General features: G+C 39.2%; 1 protein-coding gene across 1 annotated transcript in view; it reads left to right on the forward strand.

Annotated features, from left to right (window-relative positions):
* The window catches only part of AXDND1 (axonemal dynein light chain domain containing 1), a 245076-nt gene that overhangs the window by 2435 nt on the left and 224205 nt on the right, over nucleotides 1-18436 (forward strand). The window contains exons 2-3 of the mRNA XM_006887769.1: nucleotides 7720-7892; nucleotides 8965-9068. Coding sequence (XP_006887831.1) covers nucleotides 7720-7892; nucleotides 8965-9068 — 277 coding nt within the window. The remainder of the gene's footprint in view (nucleotides 1-7719; nucleotides 7893-8964; nucleotides 9069-18436) is intronic.

An 18436-nucleotide genomic window follows, 5' to 3' on the forward strand; every position in this document is an offset into this window, starting at 1 on the left:
ATTGCCACAGTGCTTGTCAAAGCCAGTTCTGATTAATCTCCTTTGTCAGTATGTCCTTTGCCTTTCAAATGCCATTACTTTTACGATATTTTGTTTTTAGCCCTGTTTTCACTAGGGCTGTAATTGAACATTATTTTCTGGTCAGTATTGTTAAATTTTATATCGTTTTAAATTCACCTTGGTGATTTGCTTGATACAAATAGTATTTTTTTCCCCGTCTGGTTTCTGCTTGAAGGAATGGTTTCAAATAATAATAAAGGTATGCAACCTAGCACCCAATTTAGGTGTTTTAGTCATTTTTCTAACTGGGATTAATTCCTTCCATAGGGTTTTAATTCCTAAGGAGTTACTAGGAAAATCTGTGAGGCACCCCTCCAGAGTGCTGAAGAGCAACAATGACAGTCTAGAGACTCAAGTGTGCCTGACTCAAGCCATCGTCTTTGCAGTTACTTGCCAGGCATCAGAGGTGGACAGTGACTAAGGAAGTTAGAAGAAGAATTGATGCCGTTGAGTTGTGGTGCTGGAGAAAAGTATTGAACTTACTAAGTCTGCCAAAAGAACAAATAGGTCTGTCCTGGAAAGGGTGAAACCAAATTGTTCCTTGGAGACAAGGATTTTGAACCTCTGTCTTACTTAACTTTGGGTATGTGGCAGGAAGGACCAGTGTCTGGAGAAGGAATTATGCTTTGAAGGATAGAGGAACAGCACAAGAGAAGATGACCCCAGATGAGATCAATTGACACAGTAACTGGGGTAATGGGAGTAGGTGTTCAGGATAGGGCAGAGCTATTGTGCATAGTATTGCTAGGTGTCACAAGAGACTTAACATCATATAACAGCAGCAACAGTAACTGGAAAGGGAGCTCTGGTAATGTGGTCTCTAGGGAATTGCATTGCTCACCCAAAGGCCATGACTCTTTGACAGTTTAAATTCACCAGAATCTCTGAGAAGCTTCCTCTTAGGCAGTTTTCAACCTCAGAAATCCAGTGAAACATCTGCTATGAGTTGGTTTAGACTCTGCAGCAATGAGTGTTGAGTGCTAGAAAGAGAATCATCAAGCTCGTGGAGCTGCCCATCTTATGTTAAAGCTTTCTCTAAACTCATCATCTTCCTAGGGGAGATATACATCCTCCTTGTCCCCGTTCTGAGCTCTCCAGGATTGTTGTTAGGTGCCATTGAATCAGCTATCACTGGAGCAATCTTGAGAACAACAGATGAGAACTTTGCCCTGACCTGAAGCATCCTCGCCAGATCTTCGACACGCTCTAGCCTATTGTTACAGTTACTGCGTTAATCCAGCTTATTGAAGATCCTCCTCAGTTTTGCTGAGCGTCTACCTTCCCCAGCATGATGTCTTTTTTCCAAGGACTGGCCCCTCCTGAAAACATGCTCAAAGTATGTAAGATGAAGTTTCACCATCCTTATCTCCAACAACTAGCGTACTCAGGTTGTACATCTTCCATGACATATTTGTTGTTTTGGCAGTTCATGATGTATTCGATACTCTTCGTAACACCAAAATTAAAAGACATGGATTCTTTTTTGGTCTTGTTCACTGTCCAACTTTTCATATGCAAACAAAGCAGAGGAAAATACTATGACTTGGATTAAGTACATCTTAGTCTTTAAAATCATATCCTCTGGAGCTCTGGGGGCCTGCTGGCAAGAAGCTGCAGTGCAATCCCAGGGGTACGTGGTTCGAATCCACCAGTTGCTGTACAAGTCAGATCTGATTTGACGGTACAAACACACTTTAAAAAAATGTTTAAAAGTATGTCGTTTCTCTTACCAGAAAGAAGTCTTTGACAGCAGTTTTTACCAGTGCAGTAACATATTTTGATTTCTTGACTGCCATTATTATCATGAGTGTTGATTATAGATTTAAGTAAAATTATTTCATTGACAATTTCAGTCTTTTCTCCATCTTATCACGATGCTACCTATTGGTCACGTGGTGAGGATTTTTGTTTTATTGATGTTGAGATGTAATCTATATTGAAAATCCTAGGCTTTGACATTCTACAGCAAATCTTCAAGTCTTCTGCATTTTCTGCAAGCAGTGTTGTATCATCTGCATAATGCAGGTTGTTGAGTTTTCCTTCAGTCCTGAAGGCACACTATTCATGTAGTCCAACTTTTTAAATTGCTCAGCATATGTATTGAATGGATATGGAGAAAGGATACAACTCTGATTCCTATCTTTCCTGATTTTAAATCATTCCTTGTTCTGTTTGGACAACCACTTCTTGGTCTTTGAATAGGTTTCCCACAAACACAATTAAATGTCCTGGGATTTCCATTCTTCTCAGTATTAAACATGATTTGTTATGTTCCACCCAGTCAGATGCCTCCACATAGTTAATAAAACACAAGTAGGGAGCTCTGGTGGCCTAGTGACAAGACGCTGCACTGCAATCCCAGAGATACACGGTTCAAATCCACCAGATGCTCTGCTGGAGAAGGAGGGGGCAGTCTCCTCCTGTACCAGTCAGATCTGATTTGATGGTACACGTAAAAATAATACAATAAAAAAAAAACACAAGTAAACATCTCTTTTTCTTTTTTAGTCATCTAAAACAGCAACAACAAATTCAAGCCTCAAGTTGCAATACTTAATTCTGCTTAACGCATTAAAAGAAGATGGAAGGAGTATAGAGTGATTGTAACAAAAGAAATTGACTGACACATAACAATTTCATGAAACAACATATGATCAAGATCCTGTGGTGATGAAGAAGTTCAAGCTGCTCTGAAAGAATTGGCAAAAAACAAGGCCCCAGGAATTGACACCATACCAATTGACATATTTCAACAAGCAGATGCTGCCCTGGATGTGCTCACTAAGTTGTGTCAAGAAATCTGGAGAACAATCACCTGGCCAACTGACCGGAAGAGCTCTATATTTGTTTCCATTTTAAAAATAGGTGACCTGGCAGAGTGCAGAAATTATCAAACAAGATCATTACTATCACATGCGAGCAAGATTCTGCTGAAAATGATCCAAAAATGACTGGAGCAACACGTCAACAGGGAACTGCCAGATGTTCAGGCTGGGTTTAGAAGAAGCTGTGGCACTGAGGATATTATAGCTAATGTTAGGTGGATCTTGGCTGAAAGCAGATAGTACCAGAGGGATGTCTATCTGTGTTTCATTGACTATGCAAAGACATTTGACTGTGGGACTCACGAAAAACGGTGGCTAACTGAGAAGAATGGGAATCCCAGAACACTTGATCATGCTTATGTGAAACTAAACTTGGACCAGGAGGTAGTTGTCAGAATGGAGCAAGGAAACACCGCTTGGTTCAAAATTAGGAAAGTATATGCCAGGGATGTATCCTATCTCCATAACTTTACAGTCTATATGCAGAACAGATTATCTGGGAGGCTGGGCTGTATGAGGAGGAATGTGGCATCAGGATTGGAGGAAGACTCATCAACAACCTGTATTATGCAGATGACACAACCCTGCTTGCAGAAACTGAGGAGAACCTGAAGTGATTGCTACGGAAGGTCGGAGGTCAAGAGCTGCTGCCTTCAATATGGATTGAAGCTCAACATCAAGAAAACAAAGATTCTCACCACTGGGTCAATTGGCAGCATCATGATAGATGATGAAAAGATTGAGATTGTTAACAGCTTGAGTTTGCTTGGTTCCACAGTCAACAATCTTGGTACCAGCAGCCAGGAAATCAAGAGACAAATTGCATTGGGAAAGTCTGCTGTCACGGACCTCTCCAGAGTACTGAAGAACAGCAATGTCAATCTGGAGACTAAAGAGCGCCTGATCCAGGCCACAGTCTTTGAAATTGCTTGCTAATCATCAGAGAACTGGACAATAACTCGGGATGATAGAAAGATAATTGATGCTTTTGAAATGTGGTGCTGGAAAAGTGTGTTGGATATACCATGGACTGCCAGGACAACAAACAGGTTCATCCTAGAGGGGGTAAAACCAGGCTGTTCCTTAGAGACAAGGATTCTGAGGCTTTGTCTGACATACTCCAGGTATGTTGCAAGGAAGGACCAGTCTTTAGAGACAGACATCATGCTTGGAAGGGTGGAGGGACAGAGAAAGAGAGGAAGATCCTCAGTGAGATGGATTGATTCAGTGACTGGAATAATGAAGGTAAATGTGTCAGAGACAGTCAAGTTGGCACAGGATAGAGCAGGTTTCAGGGCTATTGTACATAGGGTTGCTATGAGTCACAAGCACCTCGACAGCACGTAACAACAAAACAGCAACCATTTTATTTAGCCCACACTTTTGCTGGCAGTTCTTCTGGTCTTTACTGAACGCACACGTCTGTGATTGCTTCCAAGTTGAATGGGAATTGACTGGAGGCCCCTGTTACTGTGCTGCTTCTCTCTTGTTTTTCTTTTTCTTAAATAAAAGTTTTTATTTTATACCAATTTGATACATTCTTCTAGGTAGTATAGCACTGGTCTGTTTGTTGCTGTACAGAGGTAACTCGTGGTTGCTGTGATGCTGAGCACTGTGACACTGATGTGCCAAATGTGGTAATGGGTACCCATGATGGACATTGTTTGCTGGAGCTTCCCAACTAAAACAAGCCTGGAAGCAGGAGCGGCATCCACTTCAGAAATGGCTTGCCTCTGGAAACTGTGTACGAACAGTGCTCAGGCCTTTTGTTCATAGAGTCGCTATGAGTTGTCTACAACTCGACGGCACCTAACAACAACACAACAGCAACTGATTTGATTACCATGTTCATATACATTATTTTTCACACTGGATCTTTCACATTTCTTTTATCTACCACTCTGACATTCTCTTCTTTCAGCGAAGATCCAACTGACTTCTTCTGTGATATCCCTTGTGCCGTGGCCTCCTCTGAATCTGGCTTGAATTTGTAGCAGTTCCCTGTTCATGTATTTATTCTAGCCCTTTTAAAATAATCAACTGCGAAATTTTATTTGTATGTGATAGTAATGATATTGTTCAATAATTTCTATACTCTATTGGATCATATTTCTTTTTCATGAGTACAGATAGGGATCTCTTCTAGTGAGGTGACCAGGTCTTCCAAACTTCTTGGCATTAACTGGTAATCATGTTCAGCGCTGCATCTGCTTCTTGAAACATGTCCATTGATATTCCGCCAATTCTCAGAGCCTTACTTTATGCCAGCTTTTTTTTTCTTTGCACCTTGAGCTTCTTCCTATGTTGCCACTAGTCCTTGATCATATGCTACTTTCTGAAATGATTTGGTATTGACCAGTTCTTTTTAATGCAATAACTCTGTGTGTTCCTTCCATCTTTTTTGGAGTGTCATCCTGCGCAGATGCCATGCTAATAGTCTCTGTATCATTAACTTTTTAGTATATGTGCTGCTGAAGCGAGCACCCTTCCATCTTTTTTTTTAATGCTTCCTGCAACATTCAAGATTTTCCCCCTAGAATCCTTCCGTATTGCAACTAGAAGCTTGAATTTGTTCTTCAGCTCTTTTAGCTTGAAAAATGCTGACTGTATTCTTCCCTTTTGGTTTTCTCAGTGCAACTCTTGCACATTTCATTATAATACTTGCTTTGCCTTTTAGAGTTTCCCTTTGAAATCTTCTTTTCAGTTTTCTCACTCCAGCATTTCTTCCCCTTTGTTTTGACTTCTTTACATTTTGGTGCAAGAAGTGTTAAAAATAATTGATGAGTGGAATGCATTAGTTTGAAAAAACCTGGTAATTGGAAATACAGCCTTGGTGACAAAAATGAGACTGGATTTTGAATGATAAAATTTTGTATAATAAATGGTTTATTCACAGCAAATTCCTTTTTTGAAAAACATAGACAACAACTAACTATACACATGGACCATTGCTGGCAGACTACACAGAAATCAGTGACCGCATCTTTGGAAAGAGTAGATGGCAAAGCTCAACATCAGCAAACAAGGCCATGGGCTTTCTTTGAAGTGTATTATCAATTACTCATATACCAGTTCAAATTAAAAATGAAGAAAATTAAAACAAGGCTATGAGAAGCAAAAGAAGACCTTGATTTTATGCCAACTGAATTTGAAAACCATCACAATAATAGATTTTGTTTTACGGCATTGAAGTTTATGGGGGAGAGAATAGTCTAAAAGTATTATATTTTAGGGCATTATTTTTATCGTAGGAGTATGCAATGAGGGTTGCAGAGTGGATTATATTTGGGGGTAGGGGGTGGGGTTTGGGGAGGTTGGGGGGGGATTGTGTACCAATGAGGGAGTTTTTCTTTTGCTTTTCAAGGAGAGGAGCAAATGGGTGGGGGAGGGGTTTGTGCGGGGAGAAGGGTGCAACAATGAATGAATGGAATTCCAAAATCTCTGTAGATGTTCATTGAAATGAAAAATAAACGAAATTAATAAAAAAAAGAAAAAAATAATAGATTTTGTACATTGAACACTAATGACTGAAGACCGGATGAATTATGTGATGAGATCAAGGATATCAGCCATAAAGAAAGTGTAAGCAGGGAAGAAAGAAAAATCCAAAATGGATGTCAGAAGAGACTTCATAGAATCTTGGTAATATGAGCCTTTAAATCTTTTGATAATGATCAAAGTATGATACTTTATTTTTATAAACTTTTAATTGTGAGTGTAAAATTTACAGACCAAGTCAGTTTTCTAAATAACAATTCATATACATTTCATGGCATTGATTACACTCCCTATGTTCTCCCTGTTTTTCATTTTCAGTTAGCCTTTTTTTCCCCCTACCTTCTGAACTTTATCCCTGGACAAATGCTGCCCTTTTGATCTTGCACAGTTGGTGATTCTAAGGAGTGAATGCCTCACTCATGGTATTGATCACTTTATAAGCCTGTCTGTTGTTTGGCTATAAGTTGAGTTGTGGGAAAATAGGATACTTTCTTATAAAAATTAATATATATACTATCTTAAGTGAGGGGGTATAGACTCTTGGGGAGTTCTTTAAGAATAAGTGTCAACACACTTGTGACCAACTTCGTAAGAGAACTTTTCCCAACCTTTATAATCTGTCCTAGTCAAGCTTTTTACCATTCTTTTACCACCAGTTTTCCAAGAATATCCTGTCTTCATTTCCAACTATCTCGTTTCTACTCTTACTTTGAAACCCAACTCAGATCTCTTCTATAAATGTCTCAACCAAATGAATCCTTCTTTAAACATATAGAGTGAAAAATTACTAAATAATTGTTAGCTTTTGGAATAATTTTCACATCACAGAGGAAAACAAATATCCCTGTACTTTGAAACTGGAGCTCTGATGGCCTAGTGACAAGAAGCTGTACTGCAGTCCTGAAGGTGCAAGGTTTAAATTCATCAGCTGCTCTGAGGAAGAAGGATGAGAAATCTCCTCCCATATGATTAACTTCCTCTGAAATCCCACCAAAGGGTCAGGTCAGATCCAACTACACAGTACAACACACACAAACATATACACACACCCCTATCCAAGTTAATTGAGCGAGGGAAGTGAATATCTTAACTTTGGATTTGAGATCATGAAGGTTGATGTTGGTACATGAATTTTTTAGCTTCTATCTAATTGGTGAGGGGAATATATTGGGTGTGTTTTTTTCCCTTGACTGGGTGATCATTGTGTTTTAAATATTGTTTGTTAGGATTCTCATCAGTAGAAGCAGTGTTTATTTCTATTAGAAACATTCTTGAAATTGGCCAGGAAATTCCAACTAACTCTGTAAAAAACTGTTCTTTCCCATTGGGTTTTCAGGACTTCCTGAACTGAGAGAGAAAAAATATTTGGTGGATCATTCAAAACCACTTCCTACTTCACTCCAGAATGATTCCATACCAGAGGAATTTCTTCTTTCTCTGACCTCTGCAGCTAATGCTGGTGCTTGTCCTGAAAACTTACTTCCTCCTAAGAAAAGTAAAAGCCCAAAGGTATGTTTGAATATATATGTAGAGTTCTTGGAAACACTAATTTTTTACAGTATTTTAATAAATATTTAGTAAAGGTAGATAGGTAGGTAGGTAGATAGATAGATAGATAGATAGATAGCTTTCATTTTTTAATTTCTTAGATTGAAAATTAAAGTCCAAGGCAAATGCTTGACTATTTTAATGATTCGTTTTTATGTAAATTTACCAAAGTTGTCATTGTTAGTTGCTGCCACATTGATTCAGCTCATGCCAATGCCCTGTTCATGGCTGAACTGCTCTACAGGGTTTTTAAGGCTGGGACCTTTGAGAAACTTACTGCCCGACCTTTCTCCCAAGGCACCTCTGGGTAGGTTTGATCTCCCAGTCTTCTGGCTACCAGTTGAGTATTTAACTATCATCCCTCCCAGGCTCCTTTCCTAAATCATTATTCATCATTTGTAGTTTCCCCCCTAAGTTACTTTATTTTTAAAGCAGGTCACAACACTAACATTTGGCCCATTCTGCCCCTGAACAAGCTACAAATGCTTGCTCAGCGGCTGGGTGCATTCTTTAGTAGCATGTGTGAGAAGTTATTAAAAATGTGTATAAAACAAATATTTAAATGGTTTCCATAGGAACACAGATAAATATGGCCCCATGGCCTAGACTTCCATTATTGTTGCATCTGTTTAAAGACATTTAAAAACTAGCAATAAATTAATTGGTCCCCCCAAATCCTTTAATTCAAGCTAAAGTTAGAATTAACAGCTACACATTAATACTAGCTGACGCACAAGTTGTTGATTACATTTGTATTCTATTGTTATTTTTCTTTTACTATTGAATTGTTCTAGTTTAATTCTCCACATTATGGAATAAAAATTTTGCTCTCTTTCCCTATGTTGAAGTTATGTGCTTTTGAGCCAACTGCAGTTCATAGAGGCCCTCTGAGCCTTGCCCTGCCGTCCTCACCATCTCCAGCACGCTTGAGCCCTTAGAATATCCTTAATGTACTTGGTCAGGTATTACAAATAGATTCTGCTTTACTCGAGCGCCCTCTGCTGTATATTCATGCAATTTTGCATTTTCTTAGGGTAGCCTGATGCGCTCAGTAGACCACGTCTGGCATCACCCTGTGAGAAGGAACAAGTTCAAATACCTGATTGACCATCCTGTGTCCCTACCAGCAGCCGGAAGGTAAAGAAGATGAGGATAGTTAGAGTACATTCAGATGAAAAAAAGCAAAGAAATAAATACTATGTCTTTTTGAAAAATTATATATGAATCCTTTGAAAGGGTATGAAATAAAGTACTATATAAAGAAATAAATACTGTGTCTTTTTAAAAATTAGATATGAATTCTTTGAAAGGCTTATGTGTAATTGGACCTAACTCATAGCTGATCCTACATTGGGTTTTCAAGGTTGTTAATTACATGAGAAGAGATTGCTATCTTTCGCCCTCAGAGCTACTAGTGTATTAGAACTGCCAGAGAGCCTCGTTTTTGGCTTAGAAGCTCAGTTCCTACTGTGCCACCAGAGCTCCTCTCAAATGAATTGTGATTGGAAAACTCATAGCAACATAGATTTTACAGTTTATAATATCTTTGGTGAATGAGAATATGATCTGAAAAGGGAAAAATACCACTTAACTTTAGAATGAGGCAGCTCTGGTGGCCTAGTTGATAGGGAGTGGCTCTGCTAAATCATAGTTCCCATTTCTCTGGTTTGAATCTGTCAACTGCTTTGTGAGAGAAAGATGATTAGTTTCCTCCCTTCCACTTTGCAACCTGGAAACCCAATCAATGATGGGTCAGCTATGAGTCAGTTCTGAGTCAACGTCAGTGAGTAGAGTGAGGCTTTAGTGTAATTATTAATAGGAAGGCAGTAGATATTCACTGTCTTTACTGAAGATTTGCTTGCATATGTTGTTTGCATGCTTTTATGTGCTTGCCCCTATATTCACCTGTCTTTTATACTGAAAAGAGACAAGATTAGATATCTGTATATGTATCTTCTTTGTACAGCTGAAAGGAAGGAACAAGGGAATGGGAAAACCTTCAGGAGAAAATGTGTAAGTCCTGGTCCTCTTCAGAGTGAACTCTTATCCTGTTTCAGATAAAATCAGCAAATATCATTTGCTATTTTTGTATAATTCCTAAAAATACTCTAATACTCCATGCCTGAAGTATGTGAAGCAAAGTCTCATCATCTTTACCTCCAAAGGACACTCTGACTACTCCCTCTCCAAGACATATTTGTTTGTTCGCTTGTCCATCCATGGAATATTCAGTGCTCTTCTGTAACACCACAGCTCAAAGGTATTAATTCCTCTTCTGTCATCCTTATTAATTGTCCAGCTTTCAGAGGCAAAGCAAGTGATCAGAAAGGCCATGGCCTAAAACTGACATCATTACTTCTCAATAATTTGGAGAGGTCCCTAACTTACCCAGTGCAGTGTGTATCCTTATTTCCTGACTCTGGTACCAAAGGTGTTAATTGCGAATCCAAGTAAGATGAAATTGTTGACAGTTTCAATCTCTTCATCATCCATCATGATGTTGCCCATCAGTCCACTGGTCAGAATCTTTGTTTTCTTGACACTGGGATGCAATCCACATTGAAGACTGCATTCCTTAATCTTCTGCAACAAGTACTTCAAGTCCTCCTCATGCTTGTGTCATGTGCATAATGCAGGTTATTGATGAGTCTTCCTCCAGTCTTCATGCCACATTCCTCTTCATAGATTTCAGCTTCTCAAATAATTTTCTCAGCATACAGATGGAATAGCTATGGAGAGAGACTACAACCCTGATGCATTCCCTTCCCAGTTTTGAAACCATGCAGTGTTCTCCTACTCTGTTCACACAACAGCCTGCTGGTCTAGGTATAGGTTCTGCACGAGCACAATTAAATGCTCTGGGATTTTCATTCTTCTCAATGTCAGCCACAACTTGTTGTGATGCACACAGTCAAATGCCTTTGCGTAGTCAATAAAGCACAAACAGATATTCGTCTGGTATTCTTTACTTTCAGCCATATCCATCTGACATCGTCAGCATTGATATCCCTAGTGCCGAAGCCTTTTCTAAATCCTGCTTGAAGTTTTGTGTGATGTTAGAGAGGGGTTATTGTTCACAAGGCTTTCCTAGCCCATGCCGTGGTCTTTGCCGCATAGCTTGGTAAGAACATGCAAACAGGATGTGTAAACTCTTCCTGGGGCTGGTCAATGTTTCTATCTTGCTAAGTTTAAATTGAGGTGGTTTAGAGACATAAAAAGGGAATCTTGCTGCCAACAAGAAAGAAGCAGAGATTCTTGTGTGAGACTGCAACCAATTGAGATCTAGACATCACAGCAGTGACAGTGGACAACTAGAAATCCACCACGAGACAGAACTGAGCAGAGACTGCTGCTCAGTGGACGCAGAGCCAGGGAGTTCACTCAAGCTTTCTGGGAAGACTTGGGATGAGGTGGAGTGTGGAAACACCATAGTTGGTAGGGCTAGGAGAACTTTGTAACACTGGCCTAAGGCCATGAGCCTGAAAGTCCAAGGATCTGCAGGCATGCCTAAGAAGCTGATCTCATTGAAGAATTGCATCCTGTTTCCAATTTGAATTGTAACCTGTTAACTTGTCCAGTAGACTCCATAATAGGAGTATAGATTTGTGAGGTCTTTGTGGTCATTGCATTGAATTACCAGGCCCAGTAATTGCGTAGTCAGAACCTCTGGAGGGATGACTGGCATTAAAATTAGTAAAAATAGGTTTTGAGAGCATAGGAGCATGTCTGACCCCAGGGAAGTCAATTCAGTGCTGTGGAGGTTGTGGATAGGGACTGTTCCTCCTTGTGGATCAGTGAAAGGCACAGCCACTCCACCCCACCATCACCTTTCTTATGTCAAAAGAATAGGAATATCAATTCTAAAATCATAAGTAAAGGAATTCTGCCAACAACCTAACAACAAGATATCCTTCCCTCAGGTACCCCAGAAGGAAGATAACCCTATCAGCTAAGACCCATGTTGTACTTCTGACCTATACAATGGTAATGTTTTTAAAGGCACTTACTCAGTATTAATTTTTTATGGCATCAACACAAAACTAATACATGTAAATTCTCACTGCCAGCAAGTTGGAACCAACACCCTCCAGCAGGTTTTCAGACTGGAAATCACATGGGAGGAGATTGCCCATCTGTCTCTTGTGGAAGCACTTATAGAGTCCAACTGCCAGAGAGGGGTCAACTTTGAGTTGGCAGCAGGCCACCAGAGTTCCCATGTGTAATTACTAGCATAGTGAACAAGACCTAGCTTTCTAACAACTTCAAGTTGCTATCCAGAGCACAGTCATAAATTAAGAAACAACAAATACCCTCAATAGTATATTTAAGGGTGGTCTAGTGGTAAGGAGTTTTGCTGCCAACCCAAAGTCTTGCAGTTCAAATCCCCTAGTAGCTCTGGGGGGGAAAGTCCCTCTTGTGCAGCTTACTGCCTCTGAGGGTCTTCTATAAGTCAGTTCCAATTCAACGTCACATAATAATAATATCAATGTTTAACGTTGGAAATAAAATACTCTAGATACTTATAGTAGGAAAGACTTGAATCCAGGAAATCAGATGTTTAGAAATGGTTGAGAGGGCTAAAGGAACAAGCCTTCAGGAATTAATCCCAGAACAGGATGGGACTGACCCTCCAATGAAGCTCCTGTCTCTAAGGCTGCTCATATAAGGGAAATGGATTCATGAATGTGCCCTCTGAATAGACATTTATGTCAAAAAAAAGGAATCTCAATCCTAAAACCATAGGCCATTAAGCATATGATAAGATGTTCAATGGCATAAATGATCACTTCATGGTTACTAGAATGGCAAAAATAGTAGTAGTAGTAGTAATAGTAATAATAATAGGTTGAAGCTCAACATCAAGAAAACAAAGATTCTCATTACTGGGTTGATTGGCAGCATTGTGATAGACAGTGATGAAGAGATTGAGATTGTTAACAGACTCAGTTTGCTTGACTCCACAATCAACTTTATTGATATCAGCAGTCAGGAGAACAAAAGACAAATTGCATTCACTCCCAAGTATCTCAATTTGTGGTTGGCTATTATAAGTGGTATTGTTGTCTTTATTTCCATCTCTGAGTTCTCTTTGTTATTGTAGAGGAATCCTATTAATTTTTGGATATTGATCTTATATCCTGCCACTCTACTAAACTGGTCTATTAACTCTTAACAGTTTTTTGTTGAGTAATTGGGCTTTTCTGTGTACACTATCTTACCATCTGCATACTGTGACAGTTTAACCAATCTGGATGCCTTTTATTTCTTTCTCTTGTCATATTGCCCTAGAAAGCACTTCCAATACAATATTTAAAAGAAGGGGGGACAGTGGGCATCCTTGTCTGGTCTTTGCAAGGAAAATGTTTTTAGTCTTTCTCCATTGAGAATGATGTTGGCTCTTGGCTTTGCATATGTACTTTTCACTATGTAGGAAATTCCCTTCTATTCCAATTTTGCTGAGTGTCTTTATCAGGAAGGGGTGTTGGATTTTGTTAGATGCCTTTTCTGCATCAATTGCTAAGATCATATGGTTCTTGTTATTCTTGATTGTTTTTCTTATTTTGAACCATCCTGCATACCTTTTATGAATTCCACTTGATCATGGTGAATTATTTTTTTTATGTGCTTTTGGATTCTATTGGCTAGGATTTTGTTAAGGATTTTTGCATTTATATTCATGAGAGATATTGGTCTGAAGTTTTATTTCTTAGGAATATCTTTGCCTGGCTTTGGTATTAGGGTTATGCTTGCTTCATAGAATGACTCTGGAAGTGTTGCTTCTTTTTCAATTCTTTTGGAATAATTTAAGTAGAATGGGTGCTAAATCCTCTCTGAATGCTTGATAGAATTCAGCTGTGAAGCTGTCTGGTCCAGGACTTTTCTTATGGGGAAGTTTTTTCAATTTTTTCTCTTGTGATAGGTCTGTCCAAGTGTTCTGTATTTGTCCTTGTCAATTTGGGCAGAGGATGCATTTCAAGGAATATGTCCATTTCCTCTAGGTTTTCAAATTTATCAGAGTATAGCTTTTCATAGTATTCTGATACTATCAATTTAATTTCCTCTGGTTCTGTTGTGATGTTACCTCTGTCATTTCTTAATCGAGTTATCTGTGTCTTTTCTTTCTTTTGTTAAACAAGAGACCTACACAAAGAAAACTACAGAGCATTTCTGAAAAACACAATAAGACCTAAAGAAATGGGAAAATGTGTCCTATTCATGGATAGGAAGACTCAGTATGGTGAAAATGACAATCCTACCAAAAGCTATTTTCATGTTCTGTACAATCCCAATCCAGATACCAAATTCATTTTACAAGGAGATTGAAAGGGAAATTATCAGATTTGTTTGGAGAAATGGGAGACTGTAAATAAGCAAGACACTTCGTGTGTGTGTGTGTGTGTGTGTGTGTACCATCAAATCGGATCTGACTGGTACAGGAGGAGATGGTCCCTCCTTCTCCAGCAGAGCATCTGGTGGATTCGAGCAAAATACTTCTGAGAAACAAAAATGAGGTTGGAGCCATAGCACTTCCTGACCTCAAATCCTACAACACAGCAGTGGTAACCAAAAAGCATGGTACTGGTACAATGACAGGCACATAGACCAATGGAACAGAATTGAGAACCCAGAAATAGACCCAGCTATCTATGGTCAACTGATATTCGACAAGGAAATCAAAGATATCAAACGGGAAAATGAAAACCTCTTCAACAAATGGTGCTGGCAAAACTGGACTTCTGCCTGCAGAAAGCTGAAACAAGATCCACATCTCACACCATACACAAAAATCAACACAAGGTATCAGAGACCTTGGAGCAAAGCCCCAAACTATAACATTCATAAGAGACAAACTGGGATCAAGCTTTCAAGCGCTAGTCCAAGGTATAAAGACACGGCCAAATACAACCAGAAATGCACAGTCTAAAGAGGATAAAATTGATGCATGGGCTCTTCTAAAGATTAAATCTTTGTGCACGTTAAAAACTTTTCCAACAAGGTGAAAAGAAGACCTACAGACTGGGAGCAAACATTTGGTAATACCATCTCAGACAAGAGTCTTATAACAAAAGTTTACAGCATACTCCTGGGCCCCCACAAGAAAAAGACTGATAACCCAATTACAAAACAGGCAAAAGACATGGAAATAATTTTCACAGAGGAAGGTATTCTAATGGCAAACAGACACATGAAGAAATGCTCCAAATCACTGCCAATAAGAGAGATGCAATGAAGTACCATCTCACTCCAGAAAGAGTGGCAAAGTTTTACAGCGCAACAAGTAATAGATGTTGGAGAGGATGTGGCGAGAAAGGAACTCTTTTACATTGCGGGTGGGATTGTGAAATGGTGCAACCATTCTGGAAGGCAGTTTAGTGCTTCCTCAAAAACTTGAATATAAAAATTCCATATGATCCAGCTATTCCACTACTTGGATAGACCCTGAGAATATGAGAACTGAGGCACAAACTGAGATTTGTACACCAATGTTCATTTGTGGTTGGATGGAAATCTGGGCTGTTTCCATGTGAATGAATTGAGCAATTATGGTACATTCACACATTGGAATACTATGCAGCATGCATGACCAGTAACTTTGTAAATTGTTACCTAACATGCGAGGGACTGGAGAGCATTATGCTGAGTGAAGTAACTCAGTCCCAAAAGGATAAATATTTTATAAGACCATTATCGTAGAAGAAGTATAAGGATCTAAGATGGGTGGGAGAGGCTGGAAGCAGAGGGATGTGGATGCACTTGGGGAAGAGGGGATTAATCAATTTGGATTGTTCAATTTGATGGGCTGGGGGTGAGGGAAATGGAAAGAATTTGTTCAAATTTGTATTAGAATTTTGTAAATAAACTAGTGAAAAAAAGGCTGCTTGGGGAAGGGGATGTGAGGGAGAGAGAGGGTAAAATGTACAATGAATAAATGAAAATCTAACTTTTCTGTAAACTTTTCTTAAATTACAATTAGAATAAAAAATTTTATTTAAAAAATTAAAAAAGACAAATTTCACTGGAAAATTCTGTCAGGGACCTTCCCAGAGTACTAAAGAGCAATGATATCAGTCTGGAGACTAAGGCGTGCCTGATCCAGGCCATAGTCTTTGCAATTACTTGCTATGCATCAGAGAACTGGACAATGACTTAGGGATACTAGGAAAAGAATTGATGCCTTTGAGCTGTGGTGATAGAGAAGATTATTGAATATACCACAGAATGCTAGGAGAACAAACAGATTTGTCCTAGAGAGGATGAAACCAGGCTGCTCCTTGGAGGCAAGGATTCTGAAGATTTCATCTGACAAACTTTGGGCATGTTGCAAGGAGGGACCAGTCTTTGGAGAGGATGTCATGCTTGAGAATGTGGAGGGACAGCTCAAGAGAGGAAGACCTTTGATGAGATGCATTGACTCAGTGACTGGAGTAGTGGAGTTAGGTGTGTCAGAGGCAAGAAATTTGGCCCAGGATAAAGCAGAGTTCAGAGCTGTTGTACATAGAGTCGCTTTGAGTCACAAGATGGCTTGTGGACCAGAAAGCTGAAATGAAGACCCTGTCACGTTGTTCCTATTACTGCACAGCCTTTCCAAATGTGGGTAGCTGGTGGGTGGATTCTGGAATACTACTAAGGAAGTAGAATTCATTAAACCATAACAAGAGAAATAACTTCTCTCTCACTTCTACTTCCAGACCTTGAAAAAAAGTGCATCTAAATCATGGAATTAAATCCATAATCAAAGTTCTAGCAGCAAGAGAGCCTTGTTAGTCCCAGAGTGTATCCAGTCCACAAAAGTGCCTGCAGACAGCACTGTGTTAAGTTTTAGAACTATAACCAGGCAGTCCTAAAGAAACTAGTTTGATAGGTCATATTATCAAGATCGATATATTTTATCTTAAAAAGCTGGAAAGTTTTTATTATTTTTTAGAAAGAGTTAACATTTTAATGCTTTTAAAATTATGTTGTTTTTGTTGTTATGTGCTGTCAAGTCACCTGTGACTCATAGCGAGTCTTTGTACAACAGCCCTAAACCCTGCTCCATTCTGTGCCAATCTCACTGTCTCTGAAACACTTACCCACATTCCCCAGTCACTGAATCAATCTACCTCATGGAGATTCTTCCTCTCCTGCGCTGTCCCTCCACCCTCCCAACCATGACATGCCTTTCCAAGGACTCGTTCCTACTTGCAACATGTGCAAAGTATGTCAGATAAGGCTTCAGAATCCTTTCCTCCAAGGAACAGCCTGGTTTAACCCTATCCAGAACAAACCTGTTTGTTCTCTTAGCAGTCCATGGTATATTCAATACTCTTCTCTAGCACCACAGCTCAAAGGCATCAATTCTCCTCCTATCATCCCTAGTCATTTTCCAGCTCTCTGATGCATAGCAAGTGATTGCGAAGACCATGGCCTGTATCAAGCACACCTTAGTCTCTAGAGTGACATCATTGCTTTTCAGTATTTTAGAGAGGTCTCTAACAGCAAACTTTCCCATCACAATAAATCTTTTCAATTTCCTGGCTGCTGGTGCCAAGAGTGTTGATTGTAGAGCCAAGCAAACTAAAACTGCTAAAAATCTCAACCTCTTCACCATCTATCATGATGCTTTCAATTGGCCCAAGGGTGAGAATCTTTGTTTTCTTGATACTGAGCTTCTATCCATATTGAAGGCTGCAGTCTTTGACATTCTGTAGAAAGTACTTCAGGTCCTCCTCAGTTTCAGCAAGCAGGGTTGTGTTATCTGCGTAATTCAGATTGTTGATGAATCTTCCTCTAATGCTGATGCCACATTTCTCCTCATACAGCCCAACCTCCCGAATAATCTGTTTTCAATATAGATTGAAAATGTATGGAGACCAGACACATCCCTGGTGTACACCCTTAACAATTTTGAACCATACAAGGTTTCCTTGCCCTGTTCTGATGATATATCGGTTATCTGGGAAACCACTCTCTGAAATATCTCATTCCCTCTGTGGGAATATCTTTAAATGAAAGAGACATTTGTTTATACATAGAATGCAGCAATCCATGTGATGAAGTAAAATGTGAACTCAATTTGATCATTTGAGAGCTAGAGAAAGGGATAGAGAATAGATGTCTAATAAAATTTAGTTTTTATTTATGGGTGAGAACAGAAATGATACAACATTGCTTATACTTGCCCTAAATTGCAGAGGACTGCCTCAGTGGCAGCTAACACTGACAACAAAATAAAAACTCTTTAGTTTCTCCTTTTTAAAGTACAGATTTTTTTTAGAACAGTGGAAACCAGTAAATTACAAGCTTTCTTGAGATATAAAGTAGGAGTGGCATCTACTTCCTAAACAACGTGCTTCTGGAAACTCTATGAACTTTGATAAATGTTGATAGAAAGGTTTTAGGCCTTTTCTTCTTAGGGTCGCTATGAGTCATGCTCGACTCGAAGGCAATCAACAACAACATTAACTATTAGTGCAACAATGAATGAGTGGAAGTACAAAATCTCTGTAAATGTTCATTAAAAT

This window comes from Elephantulus edwardii, unplaced genomic scaffold (assembly GCF_000299155.1).
Source record: "Elephantulus edwardii isolate Elephantulus edwardi_28Jun2011 unplaced genomic scaffold, EleEdw1.0 scaffold00061, whole genome shotgun sequence".
Lineage (NCBI taxonomy): Eukaryota > Metazoa > Chordata > Mammalia > Macroscelidea > Macroscelididae > Elephantulus > Elephantulus edwardii.